This window comes from Amblyomma maculatum, chromosome 2 (assembly GCF_055883805.1).
Source record: "Amblyomma maculatum isolate TAMU_Amacu chromosome 2, ASM5588380v1, whole genome shotgun sequence".
Taxonomy (NCBI): domain Eukaryota; kingdom Metazoa; phylum Arthropoda; class Arachnida; order Ixodida; family Ixodidae; genus Amblyomma; species Amblyomma maculatum.
Window position 1 is genome coordinate 80,430,986 of NC_139345.1, and position 13,183 is coordinate 80,444,168.

At 41.7% G+C, this 13,183-nt stretch overlaps 1 protein-coding gene across 2 annotated transcripts in view; it reads right to left on the reverse strand.

The window, feature by feature from the left end:
• Positions 1 to 2,212: 2,212 nt before the first annotated feature.
• The window catches only part of Frl (formin-like protein), a 257,689-nt gene continuing 246,718 nt past the window's right edge, over positions 2,213 to 13,183 (reverse strand). For both annotated transcript variants that reach the window (XM_084594601.1, XM_084594600.1), the window contains exons 25-27: positions 7,044 to 7,149; positions 6,408 to 6,552; positions 2,213 to 4,407 (exon numbers count right to left, since the gene is read on the reverse strand). In XM_084594601.1, the coding sequence (XP_084450727.1) occupies positions 6,446 to 6,552; positions 7,044 to 7,149 (213 nt within the window). In that variant the 3' untranslated portion in view covers positions 2,213 to 4,407; positions 6,408 to 6,445. The remainder of the gene's footprint in view (positions 4,408 to 6,407; positions 6,553 to 7,043; positions 7,150 to 13,183) is intronic.

The window sequence follows — 13,183 nt, forward strand, 5'->3', positions numbered from 1 at the left end:
CACTAGAGACAATGGTCCAGCTTCAGGTATTAGAATCAGTTAAATTTCACAAACTCCTAGCAGATTTCATCAAGCTGTGTGCTACAGCACTGTAATCAAGATAGCGGACTCCAGCACAAGTTGCTCATAACAGAGTGTTACTCTTTCCAAGAAACCTCATTGGAGATTCATTTATGTAACGTCCACCTTTAACAAGATAAAGCAGCCCATCAGTGGATTAAGGAGTCATTCTTCTCCACAAGCAGTGCAGGGCAACTCGTTTAGCACTGTATGCTCACCACGAAATTGCGTGTCGTTATGCAACATACACCTATGTTTCACAACACAAGGGAAAATGTTGTTGTATTTGCAATAACACAGATTCTTCTACTTTTACCTGCCACATAATATATAAGCAATAGCAATTATTATTTCACTGTGGGTGTAACTAATTAAGAATTGGGACACATTGACCATGCCACTCTATACTTGTGCGTCTCAAGGGCAGCCCCTTTCATATAAGTGTTAAGTTAATCTTTACATAGAATGATATGGCTACAGCATAGCAACTCATGCGTTGTCAACCAATTTGAAAACTTTGCAAGTTTGATGTACCAAAGCCAAACTGCCACACTACTAGCGCAACAAAGAGAATCGTTGATGTCCCAAACGCTCACTTCACATAGCAAAGGGGAGCAATATTTAGTCAAGCTTATTATAAGCACATGTCCTATATGTTTAGTTCTCATTCATAGCATCCAGTATATCAGGGGCTCATCAAAGAAAGAAAAGTCTACGCCGTGTGGCTGTTCGGTTGCAGTGGGCCACAAGTATGTAGCAGAAGCAGTAGACATGTGGCCATGAAGCATAGTAGTGACAGTATGGAGTGGTAGAGTAGTTTCTCAGCCAAGCTCTGGCAGCATGTTGGTTAGAAGCCAGCCTGCTAGGCCAAGCCTTGAAAATCTGCTGGTAAAGGACTTCTTCTCCCCACAGGAGCAAATGACCATTCTTAGATGGGGTTTTCTCATTTCCGATGGCAACAGCCACAAAAGGGGAAAGGAAGAGCGAGGAGGGGTTCTTAGCCCAACATCTCTGGCCTGTTCCTGGTACTTGTGCACCTCTTGTTTCGCAAGTGCTGCATGCCAATGTGTTTAATCTTATCTTGTTGCTATCACTACCACACAGTTATTTCCACAAAGAATGTGTACCGTCTGGGGCCTTCTTACCTAGGTTAAATGAAGTAGCGGCGCAGATGAAGATGACGCCATTCACTGCAGGGCACTAAAGTGTTTCCAGTTGGAACTTGATGAAAACGACATTTACTGCACAGTGAAAGAGTTTGTTGCAGTTACACATGACATGCAACTGGCTGTGGCAATAGAATTAAGTATAGCGCTCTCGCTCCTGGGCCAAGGAAGCCAATTTGCTCGTATGGTGGTTAGATTCTTGGTGGTTGCATGATTTCTTTTTTTTTTCTTTAAGTGTCAGTGCGAAAGACGTTTTTCTAGTCACCCTTTCCACTCACACGAAGCGCGAGGCAAAAAATGTTTTCTTTCGCATTAGTAATAGGCCATTCTTATATGGTGTTTTTCCATTACCTGTGGCAACAGCCAGAAAAGCAAAATCGGAGATGCCACATGTTGATGACCAATATATTCAGCCTTTCTTTGCCGTTCCTTTCAGTGACGAGCTATAGGCGATCCTTTACCTGTGGCAACAGGCAGAAAAGGGAGAGCAAGAGACTGTTCCTAGTCAGGCATCTCCGACTTGCTCATACTTGTGCACCACCTGCTTTACAAGTGCTACATGTCGATGACCATTGTAGTCAATCTTGCTTGCTAGCATGTTAATTGATAATCACGACAGCTACAACAACGATGTGCAGCCATAAAAACATTTTTAATAGACATCTCAGCAATGTACAAAAAAAATTCCTACAAGTCCTTGTCAGAAGGTCTGGACAACGATGGCAGCTATTGCTGCCAGCGGGCAAAAATGGCCCTTTTGCTTTTTATTACATCGTAGTATATGCCCCTGAATACTGTGTCACCTTCTGAACATCATCACTGGCATTCAACACAACAGTCCGGCAGAGTGACAGGAAAGGTTCTTGAATATGACAGCTTAACTTGAGCTATCAAGAATGTGATAGCATTCCTCTGAATGCCATTTCAGGCCCCAAGTACTATTTACGCCACTGTATGTTTTGTACGCTCTCGCTAGTACATGCATCTTTTTTTTTTTTTTTTTTTTTTAACTTTATTTAGGGGTAGTCTGTTGAGCCTCTTACTATAATTCTGCATGGGATGATAATCACTGCTTGGTCCCTTGGCTGATGCTTTCATGGTGACAATACATTTATGCAAATGGGTTCCCAGCAGAATGCAGCCACTACTCCGCATTAGCATTACACATAGTTTAAAAACAACTAAGTTTTCAGCCGTTAATGACAATGTGGATGTGAACTGTGCACAGCTCAAGCAAACAAAAAATAAAAAGAAAGCGGATGGTCGAAGGCTTTTCTTTCTTTCTTTTTTTTTTTTTGCTTAGCAGCAGCACAGAGGGAATGCTGAAACTATACACAAGTGCAGGAGAATGCTAAAACTTCACAAGCTTGTCTACGCAGCACACTTTTGGGTGCATCAACAGCCAGTACTTAACAGTCATGGTTGAAAATGGTTGTGTTTGTGCATTATACAGCCTGTAGGCAAGGACATCATAACCTTAAAGGAAAGTTTTTCAGAGTTTTTAAGTCAAAGAAGAAAACGACAACACTTGTGCACATTCACCGCGCACAGGGCCAGGAGCACAAAACAAGTTATCAGACGGTGCATCCAATGCACCACCATTTTTGAACATGTACTGAACAGCCTCTGTAGAAACAAGCATTAAATATGTACCATCCATTTAGAATATCCACTATATATCACCGTACTTGAGGAGGAACCCAATCTGAAAAAACAAATTGTGAGTTCCTGCAGTTAACTGGGAGGCGACAAAAGCCAAATGTTTGTGTACTACGTACCCGCAGCATTATGCACGAACTTCATTACATGCTTTCTTTTCATTATTCTGCAATCCCGGACCCAAATATTAGCCAAATCATTCCATTAGCCCATGAACTTTCACGGGAAGGAAGACGATAATACTCACACGTGCATACTTGAAATTATGGCTAACGTAAATGTATTCCAGCCACGTTGGCACTGTATGCGGACTAACAAAGTTGAACCCTTCATAACAGCACCTTGCTTTTATGATTGTACTCTACTTCTAGGCTGGACTCGTTCACTTTTATTAACCCTTAACATTTATTCATTGTCTCGAGTACCAGGACACTATCTGTAACAATTTGCCTGATAACTGTTTGTACATAATGAAACTGCGGCATTCTGGACTATTTAATTCATCGTAGGTAGACAAAGGCTTGAGATAGAGGTTGATTTGCAGCATGTAAGTTTAAAAAGGGTAAAAAGTAATAAAGACAGCAGAGGCAAAAGAGCCAAGACTGTTGCTTTCTCAAAGCGGTCATTTGTATATATAATATGTTTATGTATATATTTATATATATATATATATGTATATATATATATTATTGCAAAAACAACCATAAATGACAGGATTGCCTTCATCAGCAAGCCAACACGACTAAATCTCCGTGAACAAGGAAGCGACAAAGGAGAACGAGTATGCACGAACAACACAGTTGCTCACAGCAGGCATTATACGTCACTGCTGTTGCATACGCAGAACTTGGCGAAGACGACATGTGGGGCTCTCCCAAGGATGACCAGAAGCTCAAACAAACAAACGAACACACAGCTCAGTCCTTGCCACGAGACAATGCCTGCGACAAGCACGACCAGCAACAGCACAAACTAAATATACAAAAGTTCAAAGGGAGGCACAGCGAAAGACAACCACGCAAAACGTGTTTCTTTTTTTTTCTATCTTCTTTCGTATTAGCAACGTCTGTCGAAAGCACCGAGAAAGCAAAGCACACATCGTAGGGTGTTTGATAGTCTCGAGGTGCCGATGAATTGCACCGGCGACGAAGCAGATGCAAAGCAGCACCCCTGAGTGATTTGCACGCCATTCTGCTCCGCGACAGGGAAGACCAGACACACCTGCAGCCCTACCGGCCTGAATGGGGGTTGTTAGCGAAAGAAACCTCTTTGCACATACACACACATACATGCATACACACAACACCCACATGACTCGCAGGGGAAGTACTGGCTTTTCTGCCCATACTCTATAACTTGTGGAGGGGTGCTACTAACTCAACAGCCTATATGTACAATGCAACAAGTGACACGGGAGAATTCGCTCTGCAAATTGCACGTGCACGCTGTACAGTGGAGGGTGTCGTCGAAAGGCTCGCTGCCATCACTAGCAGGCCTCTCGAGACGAAGGAAGAAGGCACTCCTGCACAAAGAAGAAAGAGAAGAGACAGGGGCTAGTTGGTCATTGCAGTAATCATACACTTGTTGGGGCATGCATGCAGATTCTTAGAACATGCTACGTTCCACTGCCTTTTTTTTCTTTGTGCTTTATAGCATTATACTTTATTTATTTAGTTTTTATATTGTCCAAATGGCTCTACATATGGGATGGGAAATAAACCTGAGCAAGGTTTCTTTTAGAAGCAAACAACTCAAGCAACTTCTTCAGTAAATCACATAGTGCTCATAGCAGCACTGCTGTCTGCAGTAGTATTTGTAAATAAACGAGAGCTAATTTAATTTTTTCTTGCTCACAAGGCAGTTTTGCATTAACATTTCCACAAATTTCTATGACTATATATTATTTTGCACATAATAAAATCACCAAGGTCTGGAATTTTGTTAATGCTGATTTCTGATTCCATACTCTGACTTTTCCCCTTTAAAATATGTGTCCCAATAAAAAAATTTCTGTTTTCAAAACTCGCATTACCCTATTTGCTTATCTCTTTTAAAAAAGACTTTAGCCAGCCATGGTCTGACACTATACAACAAACAAAAATGTTGCAATTTAAGGCTAAATCAAATTTTAGGTAAACCACTTCAAACTGAACTTTTACATTAACAGAAGTTGATTGATTGAACGTCCTTTATTGAATAGGAAGGCTCATGGTCGCGGATGGGGGGTAAAGGGGAATAGTTTGCACAGGTAGTCACTCAAATCATATTGCTCTGACCAGGCCACTAAGAGAGCCATACTTGGCAAATATCATCTGTGTGTTAGCACCAGTTTCTAGATGGGAACGGTAGTTCAGGCGGTAGGGTTCGATCTCTGATTAACAAAGAAAGAATTTAGTGCTGCTACACAGGAGGCTATGCTGTATAAACAAATAAGAGACTGCAACAATAGTGAACCATATTTCCTCAGCCTGGGAAATGAAGGCAACATTTAGCAGAGTGTGCTTGAACTTTCAATACTTAGTACCAGCACAGTCACAAAGGCCGCGACTTGCACCAATGAAGTCAAAGTGAATAGCTGATCTACAACCTAGAGAGTTCGAGATCTTGCAAAGCACAAATCTGACAAGGCAGTACCTTAATGCAAAGGCACTTTATGTCCCGTTAGCACAAGAACTGCCAATGGCACGAGCGCCCTGCTTCTACGGCATGTAAATCACGCTTCTTGGAAAGCGATGTTTGGCCAGTGACACAGATTACAGGCACACAAGTGGCCACGTCACTTGCAAACTACCACCTGCCAGAGGCGTGTTCGTGATGAGGACTGGGCAGACGAACAATGGCCTATCTGCGGAGTGGATTGTGGCCACCTACTGCAATAAATTGAATTAATCTAATGTGAAAGTATTAAAAGCCCCATTACTGGGGAGACCCGGTGTCACTCAAAGTGCCATTATAACACTACCTACCAACTGTTGCAAACAGATGAATCAATTAATGCAAAACCATTAGAAGTCCAAATAGGAGAAAAACCCAGTCTCCCTCAAAATGCATGAAAATCATGAGCATGTCTCTGGCAGGTGGTAGATGGCAGATGAGAGGGCCAAACAGTGATTGGTTGGCTATGGCACAACTCAGCACTTTACAATGTAATGTAAGTTTGTACAAACATAACACACAATCATAGCTATGACTCGTGACTCATAGTCACCATGCAACATAGCATTACCCAGCATTTTACAAAGTAACGCAACACTTTCGCATTCTCACAACTAAGCAGTCTTAAGTTTATGCCGAATTTTTTTCTTCAAACTCATCGTGGTCATTACAACATCACTGCCCTGAAATCCAGAGTCCAACAAATTTTTATTTATTTTTTTACAGATATGGCGACAATACTAACACTTCTGTGAAAATAGCATCACCACCCACAGGGCACAAATTGCTGATGGCATCACTTGCTGCAGATTAGTCAACATCAGTCCGCGTGGACAGAGAAATTTGTGTCAACCGAGCGTGACTCACTCTTCTTGCACTCTATCACCAGGTGGAGGCAGGTGCTGCTACAGCTCCATCTCTTCCATGGTGCGCGACAGCCGCACATTTTCCTGCTTCCGCCGCTGACTCCTGCGCACGGCATCTGCTCGGCGGTACGGCTCGTTTTTCAGACCTGCAGCAGCACAGGGAGGTACGTGTAAAAAGTCAGATTCTTCACAGGCACTGCAAATGGCGTAACTCACTGCTGGCACGGCAAAAGTTCTACCGCAAAGTGGCACCACCTCGAAGCAGGTTTTCGAAATTCCAAGCTTAAAAGGGCTTATATGCTTTAACACGGCATGCGTATAAAATGCAGTGGCGTTCTGTCCTCTTGACATAGGTGTTCACACTGCTTCAAACACATCAAGCACACAACTCGCAAAATTTGTAGCAGCTCAGTCACATCGGACAAAGCTTACATCTGAAGTGCTCGTTAAGCTTGACTTCACAACGAACCTATGCATCTGATGATCAGCAACCTTCAGCTACTGTGCAGAAATATTGAACAACTAGTTCAGTCCTTCCTTGTTTTGTTTAGGCAAATAAGTTTGCAATCGGTGCTGTTTTAGGTAAAGTCCCAACTAAGAAAGTAATCAGAAGCAAGGCCCTCGTAACATTACTCACCCAATAGGATGTCCTCAAGGGCTCCATTGTAGACTTCATCCTGCTTCAGCAAGCGCTTCTCGTTTACCAGCCGAGTTTTGTTCTTCAGCTCATTTATCACAGCGTCCTAGGAAAATGAGAGCAAAAGGGCACCAACAAATGAATAAAAGTTTTTGATTATCAATTTTAAGAAAAGCTACATATTGTGTACTACATCAAATTTACTGGCATAAAAAGTGCAGTCATATATTAAATAAACATTTGGGAGCAATTGGTCACCTCAATTTTCTCATAATTTCTTATTAAAACATTTCCCTATTTTGCTGAGGATGTGAATTTTACTCTCGTTAATGACCACTCTCTTTTCTTGTTCTAAAAAGTGCGTTCATTTTATGATAAAACACGGTATGCATACATGCTGCACTATTACACACAGCTCATTTGAAAGTATAGATACATTTACTACATCGATCAAGACTAAGAACAACGTAAACTTACATTAATTTCTACGCAAACGTCGCACAACAATTTGAGATTAGAAGCGGAATGGCCACATGGTGAAGACAGACACTAGTGTGATAGTGGTTAATACAACTCCACACAATACCATGTTAGATGTAAGACAGTCCAAGTGTTAACATTTCTGCACAAACGTGAGTGAATGCTTCTGTAGTTACTGCGGGGGTCCCATGTGCTAAAGAATTGGCCCTGCCACTGTAGATGCCTAGTAAAGAAGTAACAGAACAATGAGCTATGTGCAAATGAATCAAGCTTGCCATCATTGTCTACACACCTCATCATCACCATCATCAGCCTGACTATATACCCACTGTAGGGCGAAGGCCTCTCCCATATTTCTCCAATTACCCCGTTCTGTGCTAGCTGCATCCACTTGACCCCTGCAAACTTCTTAACCTCATCCGCCCACCTAACTTTCTGCCGCCCCCTGCTAGGCTTTCCTTCCTTTGGAATCCAGTTTGTTACCCTAAGCAACCATCGGTTATCCTCTCTTCGTACTGCATGTCCTGCCCATGCCCATTTCTTCTTCTTAATTTCCACTAGAATGTCAGTAACTTGAGTTATTTCTCTGACCCACTCTGCGTGCTATCTCCTAATGCTACCCCTACCATTTTTCGTTCCATAGCCCTCCGAGTTGTCCTCAACTTAAGCAGAATCCTCTTGGTTAGCCTCCACGTTTCAGCCCCATAGGTGAGTAGAGGTAAGATGCAACTGTTGTATACTTTCATCTTGAGCGATACCAGTAAGCTGCTAGTCATAATCTGAGAGTGCTTACCAAATGCGCTCCATCCCAATCTTATTCTTCTTGTATTAATGTTTCGTGGTCCGAATCTGCAGTTACTACCTGTCCTAAGTAGACATATTCGCCTACTACTTCCAGTGCTTCGCTACTTAATGTAAACTTCTGTTCCTTCCCGAGGCTGTTGAACATTACCTTAGTCTTCTGCATATTGATTTTTAAGCCTACCTTTCTACTTTTCCTGTCTAGATCATCAATCATTATTTGCAGTTCATCCCCCGAGTTACTTAGCAAGGCAATGTCATCAGCAAATCGCAAATTACTGAGGTATTCTCCATCTACCCTTATTCCTAACTGCTCCCATTCCAAGTCTCTGAATACTTCCTCTAAGCAAGCTGTGAATAGTACTGGGGAGATCGTGTCTCCTTGCCTAACACCTTTCTTTATGGGAATTTTGTTACTTTCTTCATGCAGAACTATGGTTGCTGTGCAGCTACTATATACATCTTCCAGCACTTTCACATACGGCTCGTCTACCCCCTGATTTCGCAATGCCTGCATCACCGCCGAGGTTTCAACTGAGTCAAATGCTTTTTCGTAATCAATGAATGCTATGTATAAGGGTTGGTTATATTCCGAGCATTTTTCTATCACCTGATTGATGGTATGGATATGATCTATAGCACAGTACCATTTCTGAAAACCTGCTTGATCCTTTGCTTGATTGCAGTCTAAGGTGGTCCTGATTCTATTAGCGATTACCTTAGTAAATACCTTATACGTAACAGACAGTAAGCTGATTGGTCTGTAATTTTTAAGGTCCTTAGAGTCCCCTTTCTTGTGAATGAGGATAATGTTTGCATTCTTCCATGGTTCCGGTACCATCGATGACACCAGGCACTGCATATACAGGGTAGCCAGTTTTTCTAGCATGATATCCCCCCCCCCCCCCCCCCCCCCGTCCTTTAACAAATCTGTAGTTATCTGATCCTCTCCAGCTGATTTCCCCCTTTTCATAGTTTCTAATGCTTTCTTGACCTCGTCCTTAGTCACTGGTTGAACGTCTGACTGGTTTTCCCTACCGCCAATCTCATTACGCTCCTGACTACTTTGGCTGCTGTAGAGATCTGTATAGAACTCCTCGGCTACTTTGACTATCTTGTCCATATTCGTGATGCATTGCCCGTTTTGTCCCTTATCGCATACATCTGGTTTTTGCCTATGCCCAATTTCTTTTTTACCGCTTTAAGGCTTCCCCCATTCTTTACAGCATGCTCAATTTTCTCCATGTTATACTTCCTTATATCGGCCACCTTGCGCTTATTGATTAGCTTTGATATCTCGGCCAATTCTATCTGGTCTGTTGGATTGGAAGCTTTCATACTCTGGCGTTTCTTAATCAAATCTTTCGTCTCCTTAGACAGCTTACCAGTATCCTCTCTACCTATCCTACCGCCTACTTCTACAGCGCACTCAGTAATGATACCTATGATATTATCGTTCATTGCTTCTGGAGTAATGTCGCCATCCTCAAGGAGATTCTGACCTACGAGGCACTAAATTATACATTTGATACAGATCTAATAATCTGTTCAATATAAAATGCTTCTCCTTAAAGTCAATGCCACAAGAATTGGTACTACCACTACGTATCAGCAACTGCCTAACGCAATACACAGAATGACATTAGTGGCAATTATTCATGCACTCTGAACGTCCTCTATGCAGTTACCTCACAACAAAGCCGAGCTTTCTGTGTCAATTTTAAAAAATGTTGAGGATCATCCTTTTCAGCAAATTAGGAATTGCGAGATTGAAAAATCATGTTTTAGTTGCCTTTTGGGGCTTTACAAACGTGCACGTAAAAATCAGATGCCCGGTAGGCTTATGTTGTCTCACAGCAACAAAATTTGTAAGAGTGTAAGCCTAAAGTCAAAAGGCAAAAAGAACGAAAACAAGGTGCATATGTCAGATTCTAAAACCTGTTAGGGACTTATAGGCAGGTTACAGAGCACAGTAAATTTTCTTGGACTGGTAACAAACAGATGCCGTTTAAAGAATGACAAATTGTCAGGTTACAAAGACTTGGATAAAAAAACTAGCTCAGTAAGAATGCACAGTAATTCCGAGGTAATTGTCAATGATTGTGTAAGCACTCTTGGTGTTAACCATTCTAATTAGCATAATTAACTATTTTGGTATTAATTAACTGTAATTCAATTAAGTATATTCTAATTAACCAAACAGTTTTGTTAACTAACCAAGTACAATAAGTATGATGTACTAATTACTCTTATTTGTATTATTCACATGATTTGCAGCTCGCAGTCATGATGTGTAGGTTAGCAGTAATGAAATGTTAAAATGTTTAATTCATCAACTTGTGACAAATTAGGCATTAACAACCAACACTTAACTAAGTACTGTAAGTATGAGATACCAAGTACTCTTATCCATATTATCACTGTATCTCCTAGATAAATTTGTGATGCTCTTGCATTAATTAGGTTTGAACTAATTTAGTAATACCTAATTAAGTACTATAAGTATAAATATTAAGCACTAATTACTCCTATATTTATTAGTATTATTGTATCTCCTATATAAACCTTGTTACACTAGTGTACACATGTGAAGACCATGTTATACATTACGTTATAGACAGATGTTTTTGCCAAGGAAGTCACCTAAGAATGCTTACACATTAAAAAATACAATAACAATTACAATAACAATTCTGCTCACAGAACACGTGTCCTGTAGTACTGCTAAATGCTAAGATAACATGCCTGTTACAATAAAACAAGAAAGAAACTTTGCTAAAATATCTGTGCATCAAGCATAATTACTTTCTATCAGGTTCAGTTCATGCAACTTGGACAGCCTTGCATAGACAAGACAAAAAAAAAAATTACAATAATGGAATGGATGGGTTAGTAAAACGTCGTCCATCAGTTGCACATTGCAAGAGTCTATGCATGTTCATGTGCAGCGAACCAATGTCCCCACGACATCACACCACCGTGGCCCTCTCACTTTGGCATGCAGAGAATAACGCAAGTATCTGGTAGCCATAGTTCTTCTTGGGTGTCATGCTGGCTCTACCAAGTCATACGTTATACAGGAAGAATACACGGTGGGTTCATGCAAAGCAGATGGTAGATCCAACATGCATGGTAGCATCAGCATGCGCTGTCACTCTTTACCACTTCCCTTTCACTGGCACACAAGAAAGTGCCAGCTCCACCTGTAACCGCCAGTCATGCATGTCTACAAGCCACAATAAGTTCAGCCTGATGGTGTCGACAGATACAAATTGAAAGAAAGTAGCTTTAAAAAAAAATAAAAAGAAACAGAGAGAGAGAGAGAGAGAGAGAAGAGGGCGTGATCTAATATGCAATTGCATTACAGGCTTGGAGCTGCTTGCAGCACACAACAAATGGCTGCGACAGACACACATAAGCAAAGCGGCGCATTTTCATTGATGACCCAAAAGGCTGTCAGCCGTGACTGCATTTGCAGACGCTGAAGAGGGATACATTTTGAAATAACTGTAGTTCACTAGGATGCAACTGTTTTTCCCACACCCCTCCTAAGCGTGCCCCTCTTCACTGTCTGTGGTCACAGGAACTTGCATTTTTTTGGCTCCAAGTTTCTCTGTGAACAATTTCTGGATAAAAATCGATTTCTGCAGTCTGTTTTGAAGTGTGTTTTGCAGTAGGGTGCACTATATGTTACCCTACACATCCAGTACAAACAGAAAATCACTCTTAGCCGCAAAAATAGCCATGAACTGCCCGGCTCAGCCAGCCAACTCGGAGGCACTGCCTTGCGCTACAACAATAGAATAGGGAATCAGCAGTAACACTACACTTGGGCCTTTTCTGGGTTAGCTAGGCTTTTCAATGCCAGGCAAGCTGTTTGTTTCGTGACCAAGATCACAACCAAGAGCGATCAACTATATTTTAAAGTTGAGCATACCCACACTACCACACATATTTTCAAACAAAACAGACTGCAAGAGGTTATCAGCATGCGAGAGGTGGGTTAAAGTAAGCAAGCCTAAGCAGCATTAACTGATGTCAGGAGAGAGCTGCAGGCTCCTGCGCAGAGGTTAGTAAAGCTTGAAAAAGATGGGGGGTGATAATATGGACGTGTAACATGTACCTTGGTCAACCCACTTATAATTAACATCACAGTGCAACAGCTTGACTGTATTGACAACGGACTGTGTCGCAGGGGACTCACCTTCAACACAATTTGCAATGGAGCCAATTTGTGTCGGTGAGAAGCTGATCGTTGGGACACCTGCAGTTCAATACCTTAGAAGGTGCTGCTTTGGCCTAAAAGTTCTGCTTACGGTTAACGAGCCAACGGCTCTTGGCCTGGGCACAAAAGCTGCAGCACAGGCATAAGTTTGTCGGCTCCAGATTAGCAACTGTCAGCAGAGTGTGACACACACAGAAGACTTTGTTCAACATCCCGTTTTGCCATGCCAATCATTTTGGAAATGAGCACCATTCTTCACCTAGGTGCATCTCTGGGCATAAAGTGAAATAACTGTGCAAAATTTCAGACTTCAATTTGGTTCGCATTCTTGAATTCATCGATGACTGTCACCCTCAACTCTCAACAAGACTGCATGACATTCTTCAATTCACCGTTGACTGTCACCCTCAACAAGACTGCATGAAATGTAACTGTTTTCATTGAGTGTGAACGTAACTTTCTGCCATCCCCCTGATGCCATGTACGATGTCATGTTTTGTAATGAAATAAGGAAGCAAGGGAGCTGTCAGTGCTCTGTAGTAGCCTTTGATACGTGTAGCAAAAACTAGTAAGTAATTCAGTGTTATAACCTCATCTGAAACAACAATATAGCATGATATGATGGTTGAAATTA